Source organism: Saccopteryx leptura, chromosome 2 (genome assembly GCF_036850995.1).
Source record: "Saccopteryx leptura isolate mSacLep1 chromosome 2, mSacLep1_pri_phased_curated, whole genome shotgun sequence".
Classification (NCBI taxonomy): Eukaryota; Metazoa; Chordata; class Mammalia; order Chiroptera; family Emballonuridae; genus Saccopteryx; species Saccopteryx leptura.
Genome location: NC_089504.1, coordinates 228415181 through 228433871, shown reverse-complemented (window position 1 = coordinate 228433871; position 18691 = coordinate 228415181). Strand labels below are relative to the sequence as shown.

General features: G+C 43.6%; 1 protein-coding gene across 3 annotated transcripts; it reads right to left on the bottom strand.

The window, feature by feature from the left end:
* Positions 1-150: 150 nt before the first annotated feature.
* On the bottom strand, positions 151-18681 carry RWDD2B (RWD domain containing 2B). 3 transcript variants are annotated; one of them, XM_066370401.1, is made up of 6 exons: positions 18571-18681; positions 10463-10641; positions 7416-7642; positions 7264-7331; positions 6366-6728; positions 151-4781 (listed from the first exon to the last, which is right to left on the bottom strand). In XM_066370401.1, exons 3-6 carry the CDS (start codon positions 7620-7622, stop codon positions 4547-4549), a joined length of 873 nt encoding a protein of 290 aa, XP_066226498.1. In that variant the 5' UTR covers positions 7623-7642; positions 10463-10641; positions 18571-18681; the 3' UTR covers positions 151-4546. The 3 variants fall into 3 exon arrangements, with proteins under 3 accessions (XP_066226498.1, XP_066226497.1, XP_066226496.1); XM_066370400.1 differs by lacking the exon at positions 18571-18681 and adding an exon at positions 18440-18523; XM_066370399.1 differs by lacking the exon at positions 18571-18681 and adding an exon at positions 17885-17939.
* Positions 18682-18691: the final 10 nt, after the last annotated feature.

The following is an 18691-nucleotide window of genomic DNA, read 5'->3' as shown; positions in this document are numbered from 1 at the left end:
CATGTGAAAGCTAAAGCTGTAAAGGATATAAGATTTAAGAAATCTAACTTTGAGAAGCTCATGTCTTCAGTGCTACTTGCCCCACAGGCTCCACTGGCTATTGTTGCATACACCGGGTACGAGAACAAATGTCAGAGACTTTCAGGGGTTTAGATCTTGCTTTATTGGCCAAGTTTAACCTGCGCAGGGGCGAACTCTCAAGGCGTCCGGAGACACCGTACCCACAATTGGCTGCAAACGAGAGTCGCGCCTGGCGCTTACAACTAGGTCCTCATATATCCTAAGTGAGCAAGCATTATACAGAAGCAGATGTGGCAGTTCGTTATTCGCTAGGGGGGTCGCGCGCAACGTAGCAACAGGGGAAGGGTTTAGCTCAGTGGCGAATTTCAAACATAAACTTCTGATAAGGGTCTCTAACCAATAGAATGCAGGATGTTTGCCCAGCTTTGTGCTGATCTCTTTGTTCTCAGCCTCACAGGGACCCTATCAGCACTTCCCTGTTCCTGTTCCTCTAGAGTTAGACTCTGGCAGCCACAGCACACCTCCCCAAACCTAACAGTTATCAAATAAATCTTTCTTCCTCCATCAAGTTGTCTGGGCTTCTTGTCTTTGTCCTACTTTGATTCCTGCTAATAGGAATCACCACAAGGAGCCAGGGGCAGCCAGGCAGGACCCACCCTAACCAGTCTGGGTCCTACCTACCTGGCCCCTTCTCAGAGGCCAGCACCCCAACTCCAGGGCTCTCTTCATTGAGCTCTGAAAAACCTTCAATAGCTGGGTACGGCCCTCTCTCCTCAGGCTTAAACTGAGCCCCAGCCATCAGGGCCTCCTCCAAACTACTCTGATCACCCTCCCCTTTCCTCCAGGACTTCCTCCCTTCCCTCCGTGGTCCCAGGCACTGTAGCCACTACTGTGGTGATGACCTCCATTTCTTCTTTTGGCTTTCAAAATTCCTTTTAACCAATTTCTCACAATGTTTTTTTTCCTTAAAAAAGGAATGAAGTTTGTATCCCTGACGGACCCAATAGCACCAGATTGCCACATTGTACTTCAATGGCAGGCTCATGGTGCCTCTTGGCAAATTTTTTTTTTTTTTTCGTATTTTTCTGAAGCTGGAAACAGGAAGGCAGTCAGACAGACTCCCGCATGCGCCCGACCGGGATCCACCCGGCACGCCCACCAGGGGCGGTGCTCTGCCCATCCGGGGCGTCGCTCTGTTCCGACCAGAGCCACTCTAGCACCTGAGGCAGAGGCCACAGAGCCATCCTCAGCGCCCGGGCCATCTTTGCTCCAATGGAGCCTTGGCTGCAGGAGGGGAAGAGAGAGACAGAGAGGAAGGAGAGTGGGAGGGTAGAGAAGCAGATGGGTGCTTCTCCTGTGTCCCTGGCCGGGAATCGAACCTGGGACTTCCACATGCCAGGCCAACGCTCTACCACTGAGCCAACTGGCCAGGGCCTCTTGGCAAAATTTTATGGGCCTAGTTTATCCTAAGTTGTATAATCATTGTGTGTGTGGTGGGGTTGGGGGTAACTACCAACACCTTAACTCTCTGCTGCCTTGCAGTGTTTATTGGAAACTCACTAATGATATTCTGTTGTTTCCCTGACATCCTGAAATACAGCTTTCTGAAAATAATAATTAAACTGTGTAACAATTGTTATAGAAATATTAAAAGGAATCAGGTTGGGGGGTTTTGGGGATGAATTTATCAAATTAATGTGCAGATGACAAGATTGGCTTTCACTTTTACTTCAAGTTTAATGAATTTGGACTTGTGGGATTAATGTCAGAACTTGTACATTTTGTTTGTTTTACTTAAGAATACTATTGTTTGTACAGGAATTACTTTTAGAAATAAAAGTGGATGTGCAGCCAACAAAGTGTGAGTTCTGCTCACAGTTTCGTTTTCTATAGATCTTTAACTTTTAAACATAATTTGATTTGGGGATAATAGTTTCTTTTAAGGATTTATCATTATTTCTTTATAGATGATTCCAGTTCAAGATATATATTGGGTTAATACATTGAAAAGTTGTCATTGTTGAATGAATATACATACTGAACAGTTTTACATTAAGGATGTTTATATCAAATATATATTCCTTGGTAAAGTCTAAGAAAACTATATTGCCTATCTCTCGAACATTTAACTAGTTTCTCACAGCTTTTATTGTCTCTTACATAAGATAATGCAGGTAGGACCATCTAACTTTCTGTTTTCTTTTTTGCTAACACTTTCACCCATTTTTAAAGGAATTAGTAATCATGAGGTTAGAACATCTGTACTTCTCTGGGTCACTATGTCAATTACCCAATGTCTATATTTGACAGGTTTGTCTCAGGAAGAAAATGAATAAAACATTACATTCTATATTTTTTTGTTGTTACATTTGGGATCTGTATATTTATTTGTACATAGCAGTATTTTTTTTATCAAAATAATGTGCAAAGACTGAAAAAGTTTTAGCAGTTTAGTCCTGCTAAAGGTAATATGTGTATCATCTGGTCCCTTGGGTAGCCTCTCATGATGTTAGATCCCATATTCTGGGATATTTCATCCAATTCTGAAAGTGGCTGGGGGAGTCAGAAACTCGAGTCCAACAGCTGGTACATCTGGCTGTGTGGTGGCAAAAGACAATGCAAAGGGGAGAGTGCACAAGATTCTTATCCAATATTGTCACTGTGCTGTAAATACCATTCTGATTCTTCACATTAATACCTATCCACATTGCTTTGTTAGTTCTACTTGATTCCTTCTGACTTTACTGATTCAGTTAGTGATGGGCACACAGGTCTCCTGAAACTTTATACTAAGATGCACAATGCATTGTGTCCCTCTGACCCCCAGCCCGATTCCGCTAACCAAGTCTTACTCATCAAGAATACCCGACACAGTACAAACCAGATAAGCTGAGTGCTAGCAGTTAGTAAATACTTAACAAGTACTTTTGGAACTAATTTTTTGAGGGTCTCCAAAACCAGGCTGTATGTTTCTTTGATTGAGGTCAATTTGCTGAATTTATATCTAAAGAAAGCCATTTCCAGAATTAAAAAAAAAAAAAATTAAAATCCAATTTTCCAAAACAAATTCTCTAAATTACCAATTTGATGAATGGTTGAAGCCTGTTACAAAGTTAAGCTCTGCTCATGCCTTAGCCTTCTGTGAGGAAAGCCCAGATACAGAGTCTAAGTATACAAAAATAGATATGAGCTACAAACTCCATTTAAGAAAAACTTCAGCCTGGCTTGTGGTGGCGCAATGAAAAAATGTAGACCTGAAAAAGTGAAGTAGCTGGTTTGAAACTCTGGGCTTGCCCTGTCAAAGCACATAGTACAAGCAATCAATGAACAACTAAAGTAAAGCAACTATGAGTTGATACTTCTTGCTCCACCACCCCTCTCTCTCCTTTCTCTGTAAAAGCAATAAATAAAATCTTTGAAGAGCCCTGGCCGGTTGGCTCAGCGGTAGAGCGTCGGCCTGGCGTGCAGGGGGACCCGGGTTCGATTCCCGGCCAGGGCACACAGGAGAAGCGCCCATTTGCTTCTCCACCCCCCCCTTCCTCTCTGTCTCTCTCTTCCCCTCCCGCAGCGGAGGCTCCATTGGAACAAAGATGGCCTGGGCGCTGGGGATGGCTCCTTAGCCTCTGCCCCAGGCGCTAGAGTGGCTCTGGTCACGGCAGAGCGACCCCCTGGAGGGGCAGAGCGTCGCCCCCTGGTGGGCATGCCGGGTGGATCCTGGTCGGGCGCATGCAGGAGTCTGACTGTCTCTCCCCGTTTCCAGCTTCAGAAAAATACAAAAAAAAAAAAAAAAAATCTTTGAAGAAAATAAAAACTTCACTCCTTTGTGTTTCAAATGGTTAGAGTAGCTGGAAAACTATTGCTTTGAAAATATCTACTGGGCAAAATAGCTTTCAACCACTAGTAAGAGGCACAGCAATAAAACTTCTTATTTCATAATAAGCTGTCTAGAGACAGGCAGGGGCTGGTGCTGGATCAGCAGCTTGACAAGGTGCGGTGGCATCTTGGTGGTTCTCCTGGTCCTTGCTGCACTCGCGGTTGAAGGGACCACTGCAGCTCCAGCCACTAACTTAGTGTTGCAGCAGAGGGGCAAGAGCGCTCTTGCTGCTTCTATCGTGTTCATAAGGAAAGCAACAGTTTCCTTATGAACTAGCCAGAGTCCTATTTCTGGGGAGCTGTGAGACAGGCTGGAAGAGCTCATGGAGACAGGTGAAGGGCAAGGGGTTGGGAAGGGGTGGTAGGATGGCCCACCAACATCTGACTCGTTTTAATTTTTCTTTCAAAATGGGTAATTGATATGCCAAGACACTTCTGTCAATAATTTATGATTATAATTTAAAACTCAGTTCTGTTTTCAACCAAGACATATTTGTAAGAGATGTACTTCAACTATCCTAGCTTTTCTCTTTTTTTACCCCTAACATTCTAGAATGGGACTGAAGTAAAATTACTTAATCTTTCAAGAAAGAGTGGGCAAAAAACAAATGTCCATCAATGACTAAATGCTTTCAGCTACTCCTCTGCTCAGTTACTGTCCTTCTACACCAAAGAACATCTGGAAAACATCCCCACATCCTTTGGCATTTAAAAATTGATACAGCTGGCCAAAGTCCATATGGTTTCCTCTGGCTCCATAAACACCGAACACTTTTTCTTCAAAAGCTGAAAACTTTCTTCCTCTTTGCATTTCATCATTTGTACCATCAAAAGGAATGTCTTCTCGATGACGAATCAGAATTCTCTTCCAGTTTAATTTTCTGAGTCTGAAAAGAAATTTTAAAAGAAAAAAACTTGAAACTGTGTTGTGCATTCTAGAACACTGAAAATATTATTAATTTTTAAAAGATTGTATTTATTAATTTTAGAGAGGGGGGAGAGAGAGAGAGAGAGAGAGAGAGAAAGGGAGGAGGCGGAAGCATCAACTTCCATATGTGCCTTGACCAGTCAAGCCTAGGGTTTTGAACTGGCGACCTCAGTGTTCCAGGTCAATGCTTTATCCATTATACTACCACAGGTCAGGCAGAAAATATTATTTTTCTAGAAGTGAAGAAATCTACTTTTATCTCGGGGATTTATTTAGTTAATTAGTTTATTCCCCTGTAGAAATGTTTACTGGAACTCACAGTGAGGCACAAAATTTAAGAAAAATGCTCTAATGTAATATCTTGAAAAATCAAAAATATCCATTTTAGATAAAGATGGGACATCCAACCCCACACCTGCACTAGTCACCTGACCCTCCTCACTTAGCCCCAGTGTTGTTAGATCTTTGCAATGTTTAAATTATTGACATCTTGTTTACTGTGGATGTTGATATGTATTTTTTAAAATATGGCACTAAAACATTATTTATCTTGATGACAGACATGTTTGTTTGTTTATTTATTTATTTGAGTCCTTTGAAATTTTGTGTTGGAGGCCTCACTGTCCTTACCCTATCCAAGTCCAGGACAGAGTACATAAAATGCAGAATTGCATATAAATGGTCCCGATTCAGTTTTCCATGTTGTTCCCTGTCTTCTCTCCATGTTAGTTGATCCCGTGTCAGTCCTACCACATAAGTGATCGCTACATGCAGTCAAGTTCATAGTTGAGCCATAAAGGGATTTATTTTAATTGAATATGATTCTGGCCTGACCAGGCGGTGGTGTAGTGAATAGAGCATCACACTGGGACACGGAGGACCCAGGTTTGAAACTCTGAGGTCGCCAGCTTCAGTGTGGGCTCATTTGGTTTGAGCAAGGCTCACCAACTTGAGCCCAAGGTCACTGGCTCGAGCAAGGGGTCACTCGCTCTGCTGTATCCCCTCCCGGTCAAGGCACATATGAGAAAGCAATCAATGAACTAAGGTGTCACAATGAAGAATTGATGAGTCTCATCTCTCCCCCCTCCTGTCTGTCCCTATCTGTCCCTCTCTCTGTCTCTGTCACAAAAAAACAAAAAACGAAATATGATTCTGGTCATAATCTCATCCTCAAACTCATTTATTGTCATTATCATGACGTGGAAATTGATGATTCCCTAACTTCCGCAACTCATTTAGGGTATCAGTAGAGAAAGGAGAAGATTGGAGGTTTTCCGTGACACGGGGTACACAGTTTAAGATGAGGGAAGAATCAGATCCATGGGAATAGAGGGCCTTGATTCAACATCTGATAACGGTTGTCTCCCATGTGCACTGTTGTCACTGACGGAACATACTGATATATGCAAGTTTATTTTATTCACTGACTTGAGACTGGATTCCCATAAGATACAACTCCAGGGAGATACTTATTTCTACATGTCCAGTATCTAGTTTAGTACTAAAAGTATTGGCACAGCATTACAAACGTGAGAAAGCAAACCTTGACCAGAATTCTTCACAAGCACTTTGTGGGCCTTCCACACAAACAACACCTGGTTTCCCTGGCATGCTAAACCCAGACAGGGAAAGCTCCTTTGCCCACTCTAGAATATCCTTTCTTTTGCATTTGTTGTAGATGTGATGGCTATAGATCCAGAGTCTTGTGAGAACGAGATGGACAGGCTGGACTGTACTTCCTGGAGTGGGGGGAGGGGTGGCATCTCTGCTGACATAGCCCGAGGCATGTTCTCTAACCCAGTCCGTGGCATTTAATATACAGACTTCTCCAAGACAGTTCTCTTGCAGGTATTCGGTCAGATCAGTGTTCAGCTGAGTCTGCTGGGATCTACTTAGTAATTCTGACCTGGTTGAAAAGATACAGGATAAAAAAACTAAATCAATTTTCTTGGAAGAGGCAACAAACTCAAGAATTGCTTTTATTCTCCGATTAATTTTGACCTCTTATTTTTTTTTTTTTTTTTTTTTGGTATTTTTCTGAAGTTGGAAACGGAGAGAGACAGTCAGACAGACTCCCGCATGCGCCCGGGATCCACCCAGCACGCCCACCAGGGGCTGCGCTCTGCCCACCAGGGGGCGATGCTCTGCCCCTCCGGGGAGTCGCTCTGCCTTGACCAGAGCCACTCTAGCGCCTGGGGCAGAGGCCAAGGAGCCATCCCCAGTGCCCGGGCCATCTTTGCTCCAATGGAGCCTTGGCTGCGGGAGGGGAAGAGAGAGACAGAGAGGAAGGGGGGGGTGGAGAAGCAAATGGGCACTTCTCCTATGTGCCCTGGCCGGGAATCGAACCCGGGTCCCCCGCACGCCAGGCCGATGCTCTACCGCTGAGCCAATCGGCCAGGGCCAATTTTGGCCTCTTAAATTAGCCAGTTCCTGTAACATACCTGACAGTAATTTCTGGCAGAACTGCAGGGTATTTAAAGGGAAGAATACAGGCCAGAGAAAACATTGCCTGATCAAAAAAGAAGAAAAATGTCCTAAGTATTGTTTTAAGTCTTGACATGTTTCAGTTCTCCCAAAAGCAGACTTGATTTACCATTGCTCCTGCAGACACATCCAGGTCCATATTGATAGTAAAGTAAACTTTTGAAGATCGCCCTTCCATTGTTCTCCTTTCAATGCAATCTTTCAGTTCTGCTAGAGCCAGCTGGTCATTCACTGTGAGCTCATTCTCACGAGGAAACATACTAGCTAGCAGGTCTAGCTCAGACAGCTGGGCCTCAGCTTGTTCAAGTTCAATCATATTTGGATGTCTGTAAGTTTCTAAGGAGGTAAGAATAAGGCAGTCAATTAACACATACAGTCTTAGAAGAACTCAATATATTATTGAAAATGTATTTGATTTCTTCATAAAATGTGAAATTGATATAGAATATTTTTCCCTATTATTCTATTTTTGTAATGTGTTGTAATATGTATGTAAAGTGTTAAGGACCTAAAATATGGGACACTCCAGCGAGAGCAATAAAACTCTAATAATAACCAGGCACCAATTCCTATGTATCTAAATAGTATATCTGGCATCCTGACCTACCACCATAAGCAATTTCATAAAAATAATCTAATTATATAGTCAAAAGCTATATTGATGATACAGCCAAAAAAGACACTATGAAAAGTTATCTTGAACACCTAGAATGAACAGAATAAGTAAGAGACCTACTTATATGAATTTTTTGTTAACTTAATATTAAGTATATTACTTTTAAAAAGCAGAAGAATGTCAAAAGAGAAAATAAAGGTTGCTAATTATCCTGCAGCTCAAGTAACTCCTGTTAACATTTAAAAAGTCAAGATTAGAAAATTCAAATACTACAGAAAAAATTTTAAATCAATCCCTGGCCAGTGATGCAGTGGACAGAACGTTGTCATGGAGCACCAGGGTCACCAGCTTGATCCGGAGGGCACCAGTTCTAACTGCAGTCAGAGCATGCATGAGAGACAATCAACAGGTGCACAACTAAGTGGAACAATGAGTTGATACTTCTCTCTCCCCCCAAAAAAATAAATAAAATTAAGATATGGTTTTCTGCTGATAGTCTCTTCCCCTACCTACCTAAATCCCTGATCCGAGGCAAGAGTTTTTGGTATTTTGTATCAGAAAAAATTTTAAGCATTATACATGAACATATATGAAAAATATATGCTGGTATAATGTGTAAATGCATGAAGAGAGTGAGATAAATGAATATAATTAAAATGTATCCAAAGGGAATAATACATACATATCTTTCCTCTTCCTAGCCCTCTTCCCCCAACTATAGTTTGGAGAGTTATCCACTGTCAGCACACACTGAGGATCTCATTCTCTCTAGTGGTTGGCTGTCATAATGAATCATGTAGATATCTCATAATTTACTGCATTCTTTTCCTTGGGTATTTGGATTGTTTCCATATTTTTGCGATTATGAACAATTCTATAACGGAGGTTCCGGTTATATATATAGTTTGATGAACTTAAATATTTAGTTTGTTGAATATTGTATATTCAAGAATAGTTTTATAGAGATGGCTTATTGGAACAAGAGGTACAACATTTAAAAATTTGGTAGAGGCCCTGGCCGGTTGGCTCAGCGGTAGAGCTTTGGCCTGGCGTGCAGGGGACCTGGGTTCGATTCCCGGCCAGGGCACATAGGAGAAGCACCCATTTGCTTCTCCACCCCCCCCCCTCTGTCTCTCTCTTCCCCTCCCGCAGCCAAGGCTCCATTGGAGCAAAGATGGCCCGGGCGCTGGGGATGGCTCCTTGGCCTCTGCCCCAGGCACTAGAGTGGCTCTGGTCGCAGCAGAGCAACGCCCCGGAGGGGCAGAGCATCGCCCCCTGGTGGGCAGAGCGTAGCCCCTGGTGGGCGTGCCCGGTGGATCCCGGTCGGACGCATGCGGGAGTCTGTCTGACTGTCTCTCCCTGTTTCCAGCTTCAGAAAAATACAAAAAAATAAAATTAAATTAAAAATTTGGTACAATTGCCTTCTAGAAAGTTTCCATACAGTAGTTTAAAATTTTTACATAGCCTGACTTGTGGTAGTGCACTGGATAAAGTGTCAACCTGGAATGCTGAGGTCTCTGGTTTGAAACTCCTGGCTTGCCCCATCAAGACAGATACAAGAAGCAACTACTTTGAGTTGATGCTTCCCACTCCCTCCCCCATTTCTCTCTCCTCTCTCTAAAATCAATAAACAAAATCTTTAAGAAAAAAAATTAAAAATTTTTACATAGTGCCTGCCTTTTAAAAAATTAACAGAGCATCTTTTTTATGGTGTTTCCTGTCCATGTGTGACATTCAAACAGGGTTTTAGGGACATATAGGACTGTAATAAAAGACCTAACAACATTTATGTCATCTGATAACAACTAAAAACTTTCCAAATGTGTTAAAAGACATAAAAAAATTCAAGAAGCTGAATGTAACTCAAGCAGGGTAGACCCAAAGAAATACATATCAAGACACATCAGTTAAATTTATAAAAATGAAAGACAAAGAAAAAAAATCTTGAAAGCAACAAGAAAGAAATGAACCTTGGCTATGGGGAAAAACAATTCCTATTAGAGTATTTTTCATCAAAAACTGTGGAGGCCAAGCCCTGGCTGAGGAGCTCAGTTGGTTAGAGCAGCCAAGGTTGAAAGTTTGGTTCCTGGTCAGGGCAAGCATCAATCATTGAATGCATAAATAAATGGAACAGTAAATCAATGTTTCCCTCTCTCCCATTTTCCCTCTCTAGAATCAATTAAACAACAACAACAAGACAAAAAACTATGCAAGCCAGAAGGAAGCGTCACAATATTTTTCAAGTGCTGAAAGTAAAGGATTATCCCATAATACTACATCCAGTGAAATATCTTTCAGAAATGAAGGGAAAATCAAAACATTCTCAGATGAATGAAATAACTATTAACAATTGGCTAAATGTGGTTAGAAGGAAGAAGGAAAGGATTTTGACATTCCTGTTCATATGCTTCAATATCATTTGAAGTTTCAAGTTTTGCCTGCAGTACTTCTAATCCCAACAGAAAAAAAGAAGGGTTACACTTCTGAAAAGGAAACAAAAGCTCAGCCCTATTGCTGCTATAAGGGAAAACATGGCTTACCTTCTCAAAGAGAATTGACTCTGAAATCAAACCCAGTATTTAGGTTAGTGGTATCTTCATGGAATTCTTCTTCCTGTTTGGTAAAGGTTTACTGAGCAGCTTCTATATGTAGAGTGTCACCCATCATTCATTTCTGGAGCTTTCTATTTAGTTTGAGGATCAAGACAAATCTATAAGATCTAGAACAATAAAGATAAAAAGACTTGGTGTTAAATGAATACTATAGAATACTATAGGTATCATCATGGGGATTAAGATGAGAGCATAATCAAAGATTTGGTTAAGGTGACAAGATTTGAGTTAAGCCTTGAAAGAAAGGTAAGACAGACAAAAAGAATGGGAGGTATAGTGGAGAGAAGGAAGGTCTGTGAGTCAGAACACAAAAAAATTGCATTGACCAAACCTGACCCTTCCTCCCAATCCCAAGTATCAAGCCCTAATTCAGAGGCTCAACATTTAGACTACTTTCTCTTGTGCTACTTTGTTTCCTAAACCCATTCTGGCCCTTCTTTCCCTCTAGAGAGCTGACCTCTAGCCTATAGCTCCTGACTCTCCTACCTTTCTTTTTTAAAAAAAGACTTTATTTACTCATTTTAGAGACAGAGAGAAAGAGAGTGAGAGAAGGGGGGAGGAGCATGAAGCATCAACTCCCATATGTACCGTGACCAGGCAAGCCCAGGATTTCAAACCCATGACTTCAGCGTTCCAGGTTGACGCTTTATCACTGGGCCACTACAGTTCTCTCCTGCCTTTCTTGTGGTTGGGTTGAGCCAGTGCTCTGTCTGGAAATGGGAAAATGGGAGGAGAGAGTCCAGAGTACCTATTCACTGCTCTTTGCTGTGTTGATGGGATTCTGACAATGGCTGAGATGAGCAAAGACTACATCTTCTGCAGGCAGCCCTTGTTCCTATCTCCAGCAGAACTTCCAGGCCCATGGGTAACTGCAGTTTCTTTAGACTTGGCCTCTCCTCTGTAAATAATCCCCTTATTTAACTGTCTCTTCAAAGTTTCATAGTTGAGTGTGTTTACTTCCTTCCAAACCCTTCCCTCTTCTTACCAGAGCCCTAATATCTATCAACTTGTTCACAATATTGTCATTTCACTGACTATATGTGTTGTATAGTAGATGTATACTGAAACAAGCAAGAAAGCACCGACTATAATTAGAAAAAAAGTTAATATAACTGGTGACTGGGCCACAGTGTTGCTATCTGAGAGGAAGGAATCTCAGGTTGAGTTTCACAAGAGAAGATGACCCTAACAGGTACCCAGTGGAGTAAATTTACCCCAGTTCGCCATCTGGCTTGTTAGTGTCACAGAGAATCAGGAAAGGCCAGCACCGTGAGAGTGGACCCACTCCCCACAGGCTACCTTAGATGATCCATTATCAAGCCCTCCAGGAATATGTCTCTTGATTTCAAGGTTTCTTTGTTTCAACCAATGTGGCTGGATCATTTAATATCTGAAAATGGTAACTGGTCAACAATTTAGCTAGTTCACTGTAGGGTCCTTTAAAAGAGCAAAAGAATTTCTTCCACTGAAAAAGAAATGTAAATTACTCTCAAGTGACAGACCATTACCTGCAATGGATCCTGTCAAAACATATAAAATATGGGGATGATGCCTAAATGTGATGGGGTACTGACTTCACATTAGGATTAACTGGTCACGAATCAGGAAAACATGAAGTGTTCTCACACACACTGGGTTGTCTGTATAGATTGTAAATCAATGCTAACATCACATCATTCCTAATGCCAGTGTGCTTCCAGCTGAAGTCCAGGGTGCCAGTGCCACATTGGGAAAAAATTACACAAAGCATTTTGTTTAAGTAAGTTATTGCATTGCAGAATGACAAAAAGTTCAACAGATTTCTTCAGGGTGGCCAGGGGTCACCCTATTGTCCTGATTATAGTATTTATCTTAAATAAAAGTGATGGTATGTGGACAATAACTTCTATGGGAAAACTTTTTGTGCGGCTTTCAGTCTTCATTGTTAGATCCTAATATGCATCAATTATTTATTTTTTGTTTCTCTTTTCTACTTTTGTTTTTGCACCATGAATTTCATTTTTTTTCCTTTCTTCTTTTCCAAGTGACAGGAGGGGAGATAGGCATACTCCCACATACACCCCCCACCAGGATCCACTGGGAAACCCCTGTCTGGGCTGATGCTCTGACTCATCTGGGGCCATTCTCACAACTGAGCTATTTTTAGCACCTGAGGTGGAGGCTCCAGGGAGTCACCTCAGCACCCAGGTCCAATGAATTCGAACCAATCAAGCCACTGGTTGCAGAAGAAAAGAGAGAGAGAGAAGAGAAAGAAGAGGGGGAGGAGTAGAGAAGCAGATAGTTGCTTCTCCCATGTATCCTGACTGGGAATCAAACCCAGGACATCCACATACTGGGCTGACACTCTACCACTGAGCCAGCCAGCCAGGGATCATAAAATTCTAAGAGGAGGATTTACTATGCATAGTATATCCCAAACCTATCTGATCCCAGAACACTTTTTTCCAAATAATAATATTTGCTCTTCTCTACACATATCAGAAATTCCTGGTTTGTAATCTAGCCATCCCAATGTAAATAGTTTAACATAAGGCTACCATCCTCATTGAGTCCTTTTCAAATAACTCCTCCCTCCTTTAAATGTTTTCTTTACTAACTAGTGATTTCATATAATTTTTTGTGTGTGTGTGTGACAGAGACAGAGTCTGAGGGAGGGATAGATAGGGACAAACAAAAAGGGAGAGAGATGAGAAGCACCAATTCTTCGTTGCAGCACCTTAGTTGCAGCATTGATTGCTTTTTCATATGTGCCTTGACCGGGGGGGGGGGGGGGGGGCTACAGCAGACCGAGTGACCCCTTGCTTGAGCCAGCGACCTTGGGCTCAAGCTGGTGAGCTTTGCTTAAACCAGATGAGCCCGCACTCAAGCTGGCGACCTCGGGGTTTCGAACCTGGGTCCTCCGTGTCCCAGTCCGACACTCTATCCACTGCGCCACCTCCTAGTCAGGCTGATTTCATATAATTTTAATGTCCTATTTCATTTGGCATCCTAACTTAAGCATTTTTTCTATTGCTAAAAACCCCAAAAGAACCTCTGTATTTAAAATTCCCAAACTTATTAGAATTCCAAAAATATCTTTTATAGTCTGTTGTAGAGTTGAGGAATTTAGAAAACAATTCATTGGATGGTTATTAGAGGAAATAAATTCATTTTGGTTTTGATGTAGCAGTTTAAGTATGTACTCCATCCATTGCCAGGCTGCCAAAGTATCATTTACCAACTGTGATCTTACGAAAGTGGCTTAATTTCTCTGTGCTTCAGCCTCATAATCTTTTTTCTTTTTAGATTTTTAAAATTTATTCATTTTAGAGAGGGAAAAGAGAAAGAGAGAAAAGGAGGGAGGAAAAGGAAGCATCAACTCCTATATGTACCTTGACTAGGCAAGACCAGGGTTTTGGCCTGACCAGGCGGTGGTGCAGTGGATAGAGTGTCAGACTGGGATGCGGAGGACCCAGGTTCGAGACCCCGAAGTCGCCAGCTTGAGCGTGGGCTCATCTGACTTGAGCAAAAAGCTCTCCAGCTTGGACCCAAGGTCCCTGGCTCAAGCAAGGGGTCACTCGGTCTACTGAAGGCCTGCGGTCAAGGCACATATGAGAAAGCAATCAATGAACAACTAAGGGGTTGCAACGAAAAACTGATAATTGATGCTTCTCATCTCTCTCCATTCTTGTCTGTCTGTTCCTATCTATCCCTCTCTCTGACTCTCTCTCTGTCCTTGAAAAAATAAATAAATAAATTTTAAGACTAGGGTTTTGAACCTACAACCTCAGTGTTCTAAGTCGATGCTTTACTCACTGTGCCACCACAGGTCAGGTCAGTCTCGCAGTCTCTTAAATGAGAATGAAAAGGTTGCTGTGAGGATTGAATGAGGATGTGTGGAAACTGCATAAAACAGTGCTTGACAATAGTCAGTGCTAAAAAAGTGCTTTCTCTGACTGTTATTGGCCACTCATTCAAAGTGTTTCTTGAGCACCTGTTGTGTCCAGCATTGTCCTTGGCACTAAGAGTATAACATGAACAAAAGTACAAAGGATCTTTGCTGTCAAGCCCTGGCCTGGTAGCTCAATTTAGAGCATCGTCCCAACATGCCAAAATTGCAGGTTTGATCCCTAGTCAAGGCACTTATAAGAATCAACCAATGAGTGCATAAATAAGTGGAACAACAGGTTAATCTCTTTCTCCTCCTTATTTTTCTTTAAATAAATACATAAACAAACAAATAAAACATCTTTGTGCCTGACCTGTGGTGGCGCAATGGATAAAGCGTCAACCTGGAAATGCTGAGGCTTGCCTGGTCAAGGCACATATGGGAGTTGATGCTTCCAGCTTCTCCCCCCCTTCTCTCTCTCTGTCTCTCCCTCTCCTCTCTAAAAAAAAATGAATAAATAAAAAAATAAAATAAAAAAAAACATGCCTCATGTTAAAAAAAAAACAAATATCTTTGTTGTCAGAGATTTCATCTCTTGGGAGGATAGCATGACACGTCATGGTAACTGCTATGAAAACTGAAAAGGTATAAGGTGAATAAAGTGCAAGTATGTGTGTGGGGGCAGACAGGAAAAGCCTCTTCGCTAGGGTAACTATAGAGAAGAGACTGAGGCACTGAAGAGGAAGCCATGTGCTTATTTGGGCAGAGTTCCCAGGCAAAAGGCAAGACATGTTTAAAGGTCCTGAGGTGGGAGGATGTTGGACCAGGTAGCTGGAGCATGGTGAGTTGGGGCGGGACTTCAGGAGACAAAGCTGGAGAGTAAATATGGGACAGTTTATGTTTGGACTCAAACTCAGCCAGGACTTTTTTTTATCTTGACTTATATGGAAGGCCACCAGAAGGGTCTTGCTCACTTACAAAGAGGCCCACACTCCCTGCTGTGGTCATGTGGATAGGGTGGGGGAGCCACTAGACAGGCAGGGCCACGGAACAGCCAGCTCTAACCACTGGTCAGCGTGCAGTCAGTGGGCAGTTGGTGTCACCACGTCCCTGAGTGCCCGGAATGTGGGATGGGTGGCTGCAGCATGTGGCACTTGCCTGAAGACTCATCTCCAGCCATGGGCCCTTCAGTGCCATGACCTGGGTTTCCTGGCTGCACCCACAGCTCAGTTCTCCTCTGGCCTGGGTATGGCGCCGACAGGGACTCCCTGACTCTGCCATGTTCTTCTAGTCACGGTTTATATTTCACTCCACTGGTGTTGGACAGCACCGTTCCTGGGTCTAGGAATGGTCCATTAAAAGAAAGCTTCTCAAATTTGAACTCATGGAGGAAACATGCAGGGACCTTGGTTTGGAGCAGACCAGGGTTCAGTGGACTGTGGGAGTCCCAGATCTGCCCACACTGAACAGCAGGGCATTAGGCCCTGCTGAGTATGGAAGGTGGCCTGGTGACCTCGGCAAGGATGCTTCGCACATACAGAAATTTATACCAGACAAGAAAAGGCCAGTTTGAAGGTGATTCTAACCTGAGTCATTAAAATGTTTTTTCCAGAATCTAAATACACACAATGCGCTTTTTTCTTTGTGTTACATATTCATTTTAGAAATCTTTAATAAGGTATTTTATAAACACTGATATTCAGTGGTATCAGTTATGGTTGCTAACTTATATAATTATTTTATTTAAAAATACGTTTAGCATATAGATCTTCACAGGTGCATCTTCTACTTGATGTTTTATAGGCATTTTTCAGTTTCATCAAATAATCTAGTTTTCCTCTAGCTCATGTAAAATTTCAAGTATACAGCAAAACTGAGAGAATTTTACAGTGAAACACTGGAATTGTCAAGGGAAGGATAAAGGAAGTGACTGTGCTCCCCAGGGGACATTTGGTAAAAAGTCTGAGGACATTTTGGGTTGTCACAATGGATGGGTGCTTCTGGCACCTAATGGGTAGAGCCCAGGGATGCTGCTCCACTTAATACAATGCACAGGACATACATGCCCCTATGACAAAATTTGCTGGTCCAAAGTGTGCAGAGTGCTGAGGTTAAAAAACTGACCTAGGTAGGTCCTGGCCAATGGCTCGGTTGATAGAGAGGGGATCTGGCATATGGACATCCCTGGTTTGATTCCCTGTGAGGGCACACAGGAGAAGCCACATCTGCTTCTCTCTGCCACCCTCTTCCCCTTCCCCTCCCACAGCTAGTGGCTTGACTGGTTCGAGCGTGGCCTCAGGCACTGAGGATAGCTTGGCTGGTCCAAGAGTGTCAGCCTCGGGGGGCTAAAAATAGTTAAGTACTTGAGCATTGGCCCCAGATGGAGTTGCTAGGTGGACCCCAGTTGAGGCGCATGCAGGAGTCTGTCTCGCTATCTCCGCTCCAATCACCTAAAAAAACAAATAAACGAAAAAGAAACTGACCTAAACACATTTTAGTCTACCAACTTTCTGATACATCTAATCCACCCACCAATCCATCCGTTCTGATGCATTTGAAAGTAAGCTGCAGACATTAGTATGTATTTTGTTATGCATTGGTAAAGTATACATGTGTTTCTTAATTAAAAACAAGTCTTTTGCATAATTTAGGATGGTTTGGGGATGTTTCACAGGGCTGGAACGGATTAAATCAATTTCCAGTTATTTTAAATGGGAGAAATTTGTTTGATATAGGAGTTGACTGACTTACGAGCTTGGTTACAGAACAAATTAAACTCGTATCTCAAGGTACCACTGTATTCAAGTTTTTTTTCTTCTTTTGAGGTAAAAATGAAATACACATCTTAAACCTATATTGGTAGTTTTGAAACGTGCATACACCAGTGTAACTCAAGCCCTATTAAGATGCAGAGCGTTAACAGCACCCAGGTAAGTTCCTTCACGCTCCTCCTGTCAGTCCCACCCCACCCCACAAGGCAGCCACTGCTCCGTTTTTTCATTATAATCGGCCTATTCTGGAACTTCATATGGAGGAATTTTACAGTAGGTACTTTCATGTAAGACCTGTATCAGAATAGTTTACAGATTCATCCATGTTTTTTTTTTTTCTTCCTCTTCAAAATGTTAGAGCAAGTATATGTAGAAAGTCACAGAAGTAGAAGAACTGAGGCAGCTGGGCTGCGTGGGCTCAGGAAACAAGTGACAGAAACAAATGAGGCCATGCTCAGGAGAGAGAGGAGGGGGAGGGTTAAAGGGTTGGGGTCAGCGGCTCCAAGGGAGCGCTTGCCCAGTTTCCTTTGAGCGACCCTTCTCTCTGCTTAGCAGCATGCCAGCTGGGGCTACAGCGCTTTCTCCATTCTTTGGATGAAGACGTGGCTGTTTGTTCTTCAGCTAATGCGATTCAGGCTGCTGCGGCCATTCCTGTGCCAGCACTTCGCTCCTGAGGACCGTTTCTTCGGGAAGCAGGACACGCTCACTAACCTGAAGACTTGTGGGAACTGAAGCCAGAGCAGCGAACTCGACCAGGAGGTCCGGCGCTTCCGTGCGCGCGGTGGGTGGGGCGGGCAGGAGCACCGAGGGAAACTGGGGAGGCACACAGCAGATGGTGACAACTGCTGGGCACAGGAGTGACACGAAGCGAGGTGAGGAGCACGAGGGCGTCACCACAGTGAGAGGCCGGCCACGGGCCCCGCGGGGAACGACGCGCCAGGCGGAGGAGCGGGTGGTTCAGAGGTGCGTGCTTGGGGACGGCCGCCGAAGAGGGTCAGCGGCTCACACTCGGCTACTCCCACAGGTTAGGGCGCCACTTTCTTCCCGCGACAGGAAAGGTCTGGTTGTGAATGAATGACTGGTTCTGTGCCTGGCCTGTGCTTCTGGACACTCCTCGCCACTACTGCGTTTCTGAGATGGCACCGGGCGCACAGAGTCGGCGCCAGTGTGCCGCGCACTGGCGGCCGGAAACGGCAGGATGGCTCGCGTCAGGAACGCGCTGCGCAGAATGAGGGGAACTGCTGAAACTCAACTGTGCCCTCTTACCCGCACTGGCGACGCCGCGTGTTTGACTACGGTGCCACCGAGGGGACTGCGCGCCTCGACCACCACCAGGTACCCGCCCTGAAAAACTAGCGACAGCCAACGATCACGCCCGAGCGGAGAAACTCACGCACCGCCAGGCCCTCCGCACCGCACCACACCGCCTGGACTTCTGGCGCGAGCTCCGCCCAGGAGCAGAAGGCGTCAGCGCCTCAGGACCCTGGGCCCAGCCACTTCCCACAATGCCGCACACCG

Coding starts and splice junctions, on each gene's coding strand:
- RWDD2B (XM_066370401.1), bottom strand. CDS start 7,622: ATGATTGAACTTGAACAAGCTGAGGCCCAGCTGTCTGAGCTAGACCTG. Junction 6,729..7,263: donor CTGCCAGAAATTACTGTCAG/GTATGTTACAGG, acceptor CTTTTCAACCAG/GTCAGAATTACTAAGTAGAT. Junction 4,782..6,365: donor TGTGAAGAATTCTGGTCAAG/GTTTGCTTTCTC, acceptor ATTTCTTTTCAG/ACTCAGAAAATTAAACTGGA.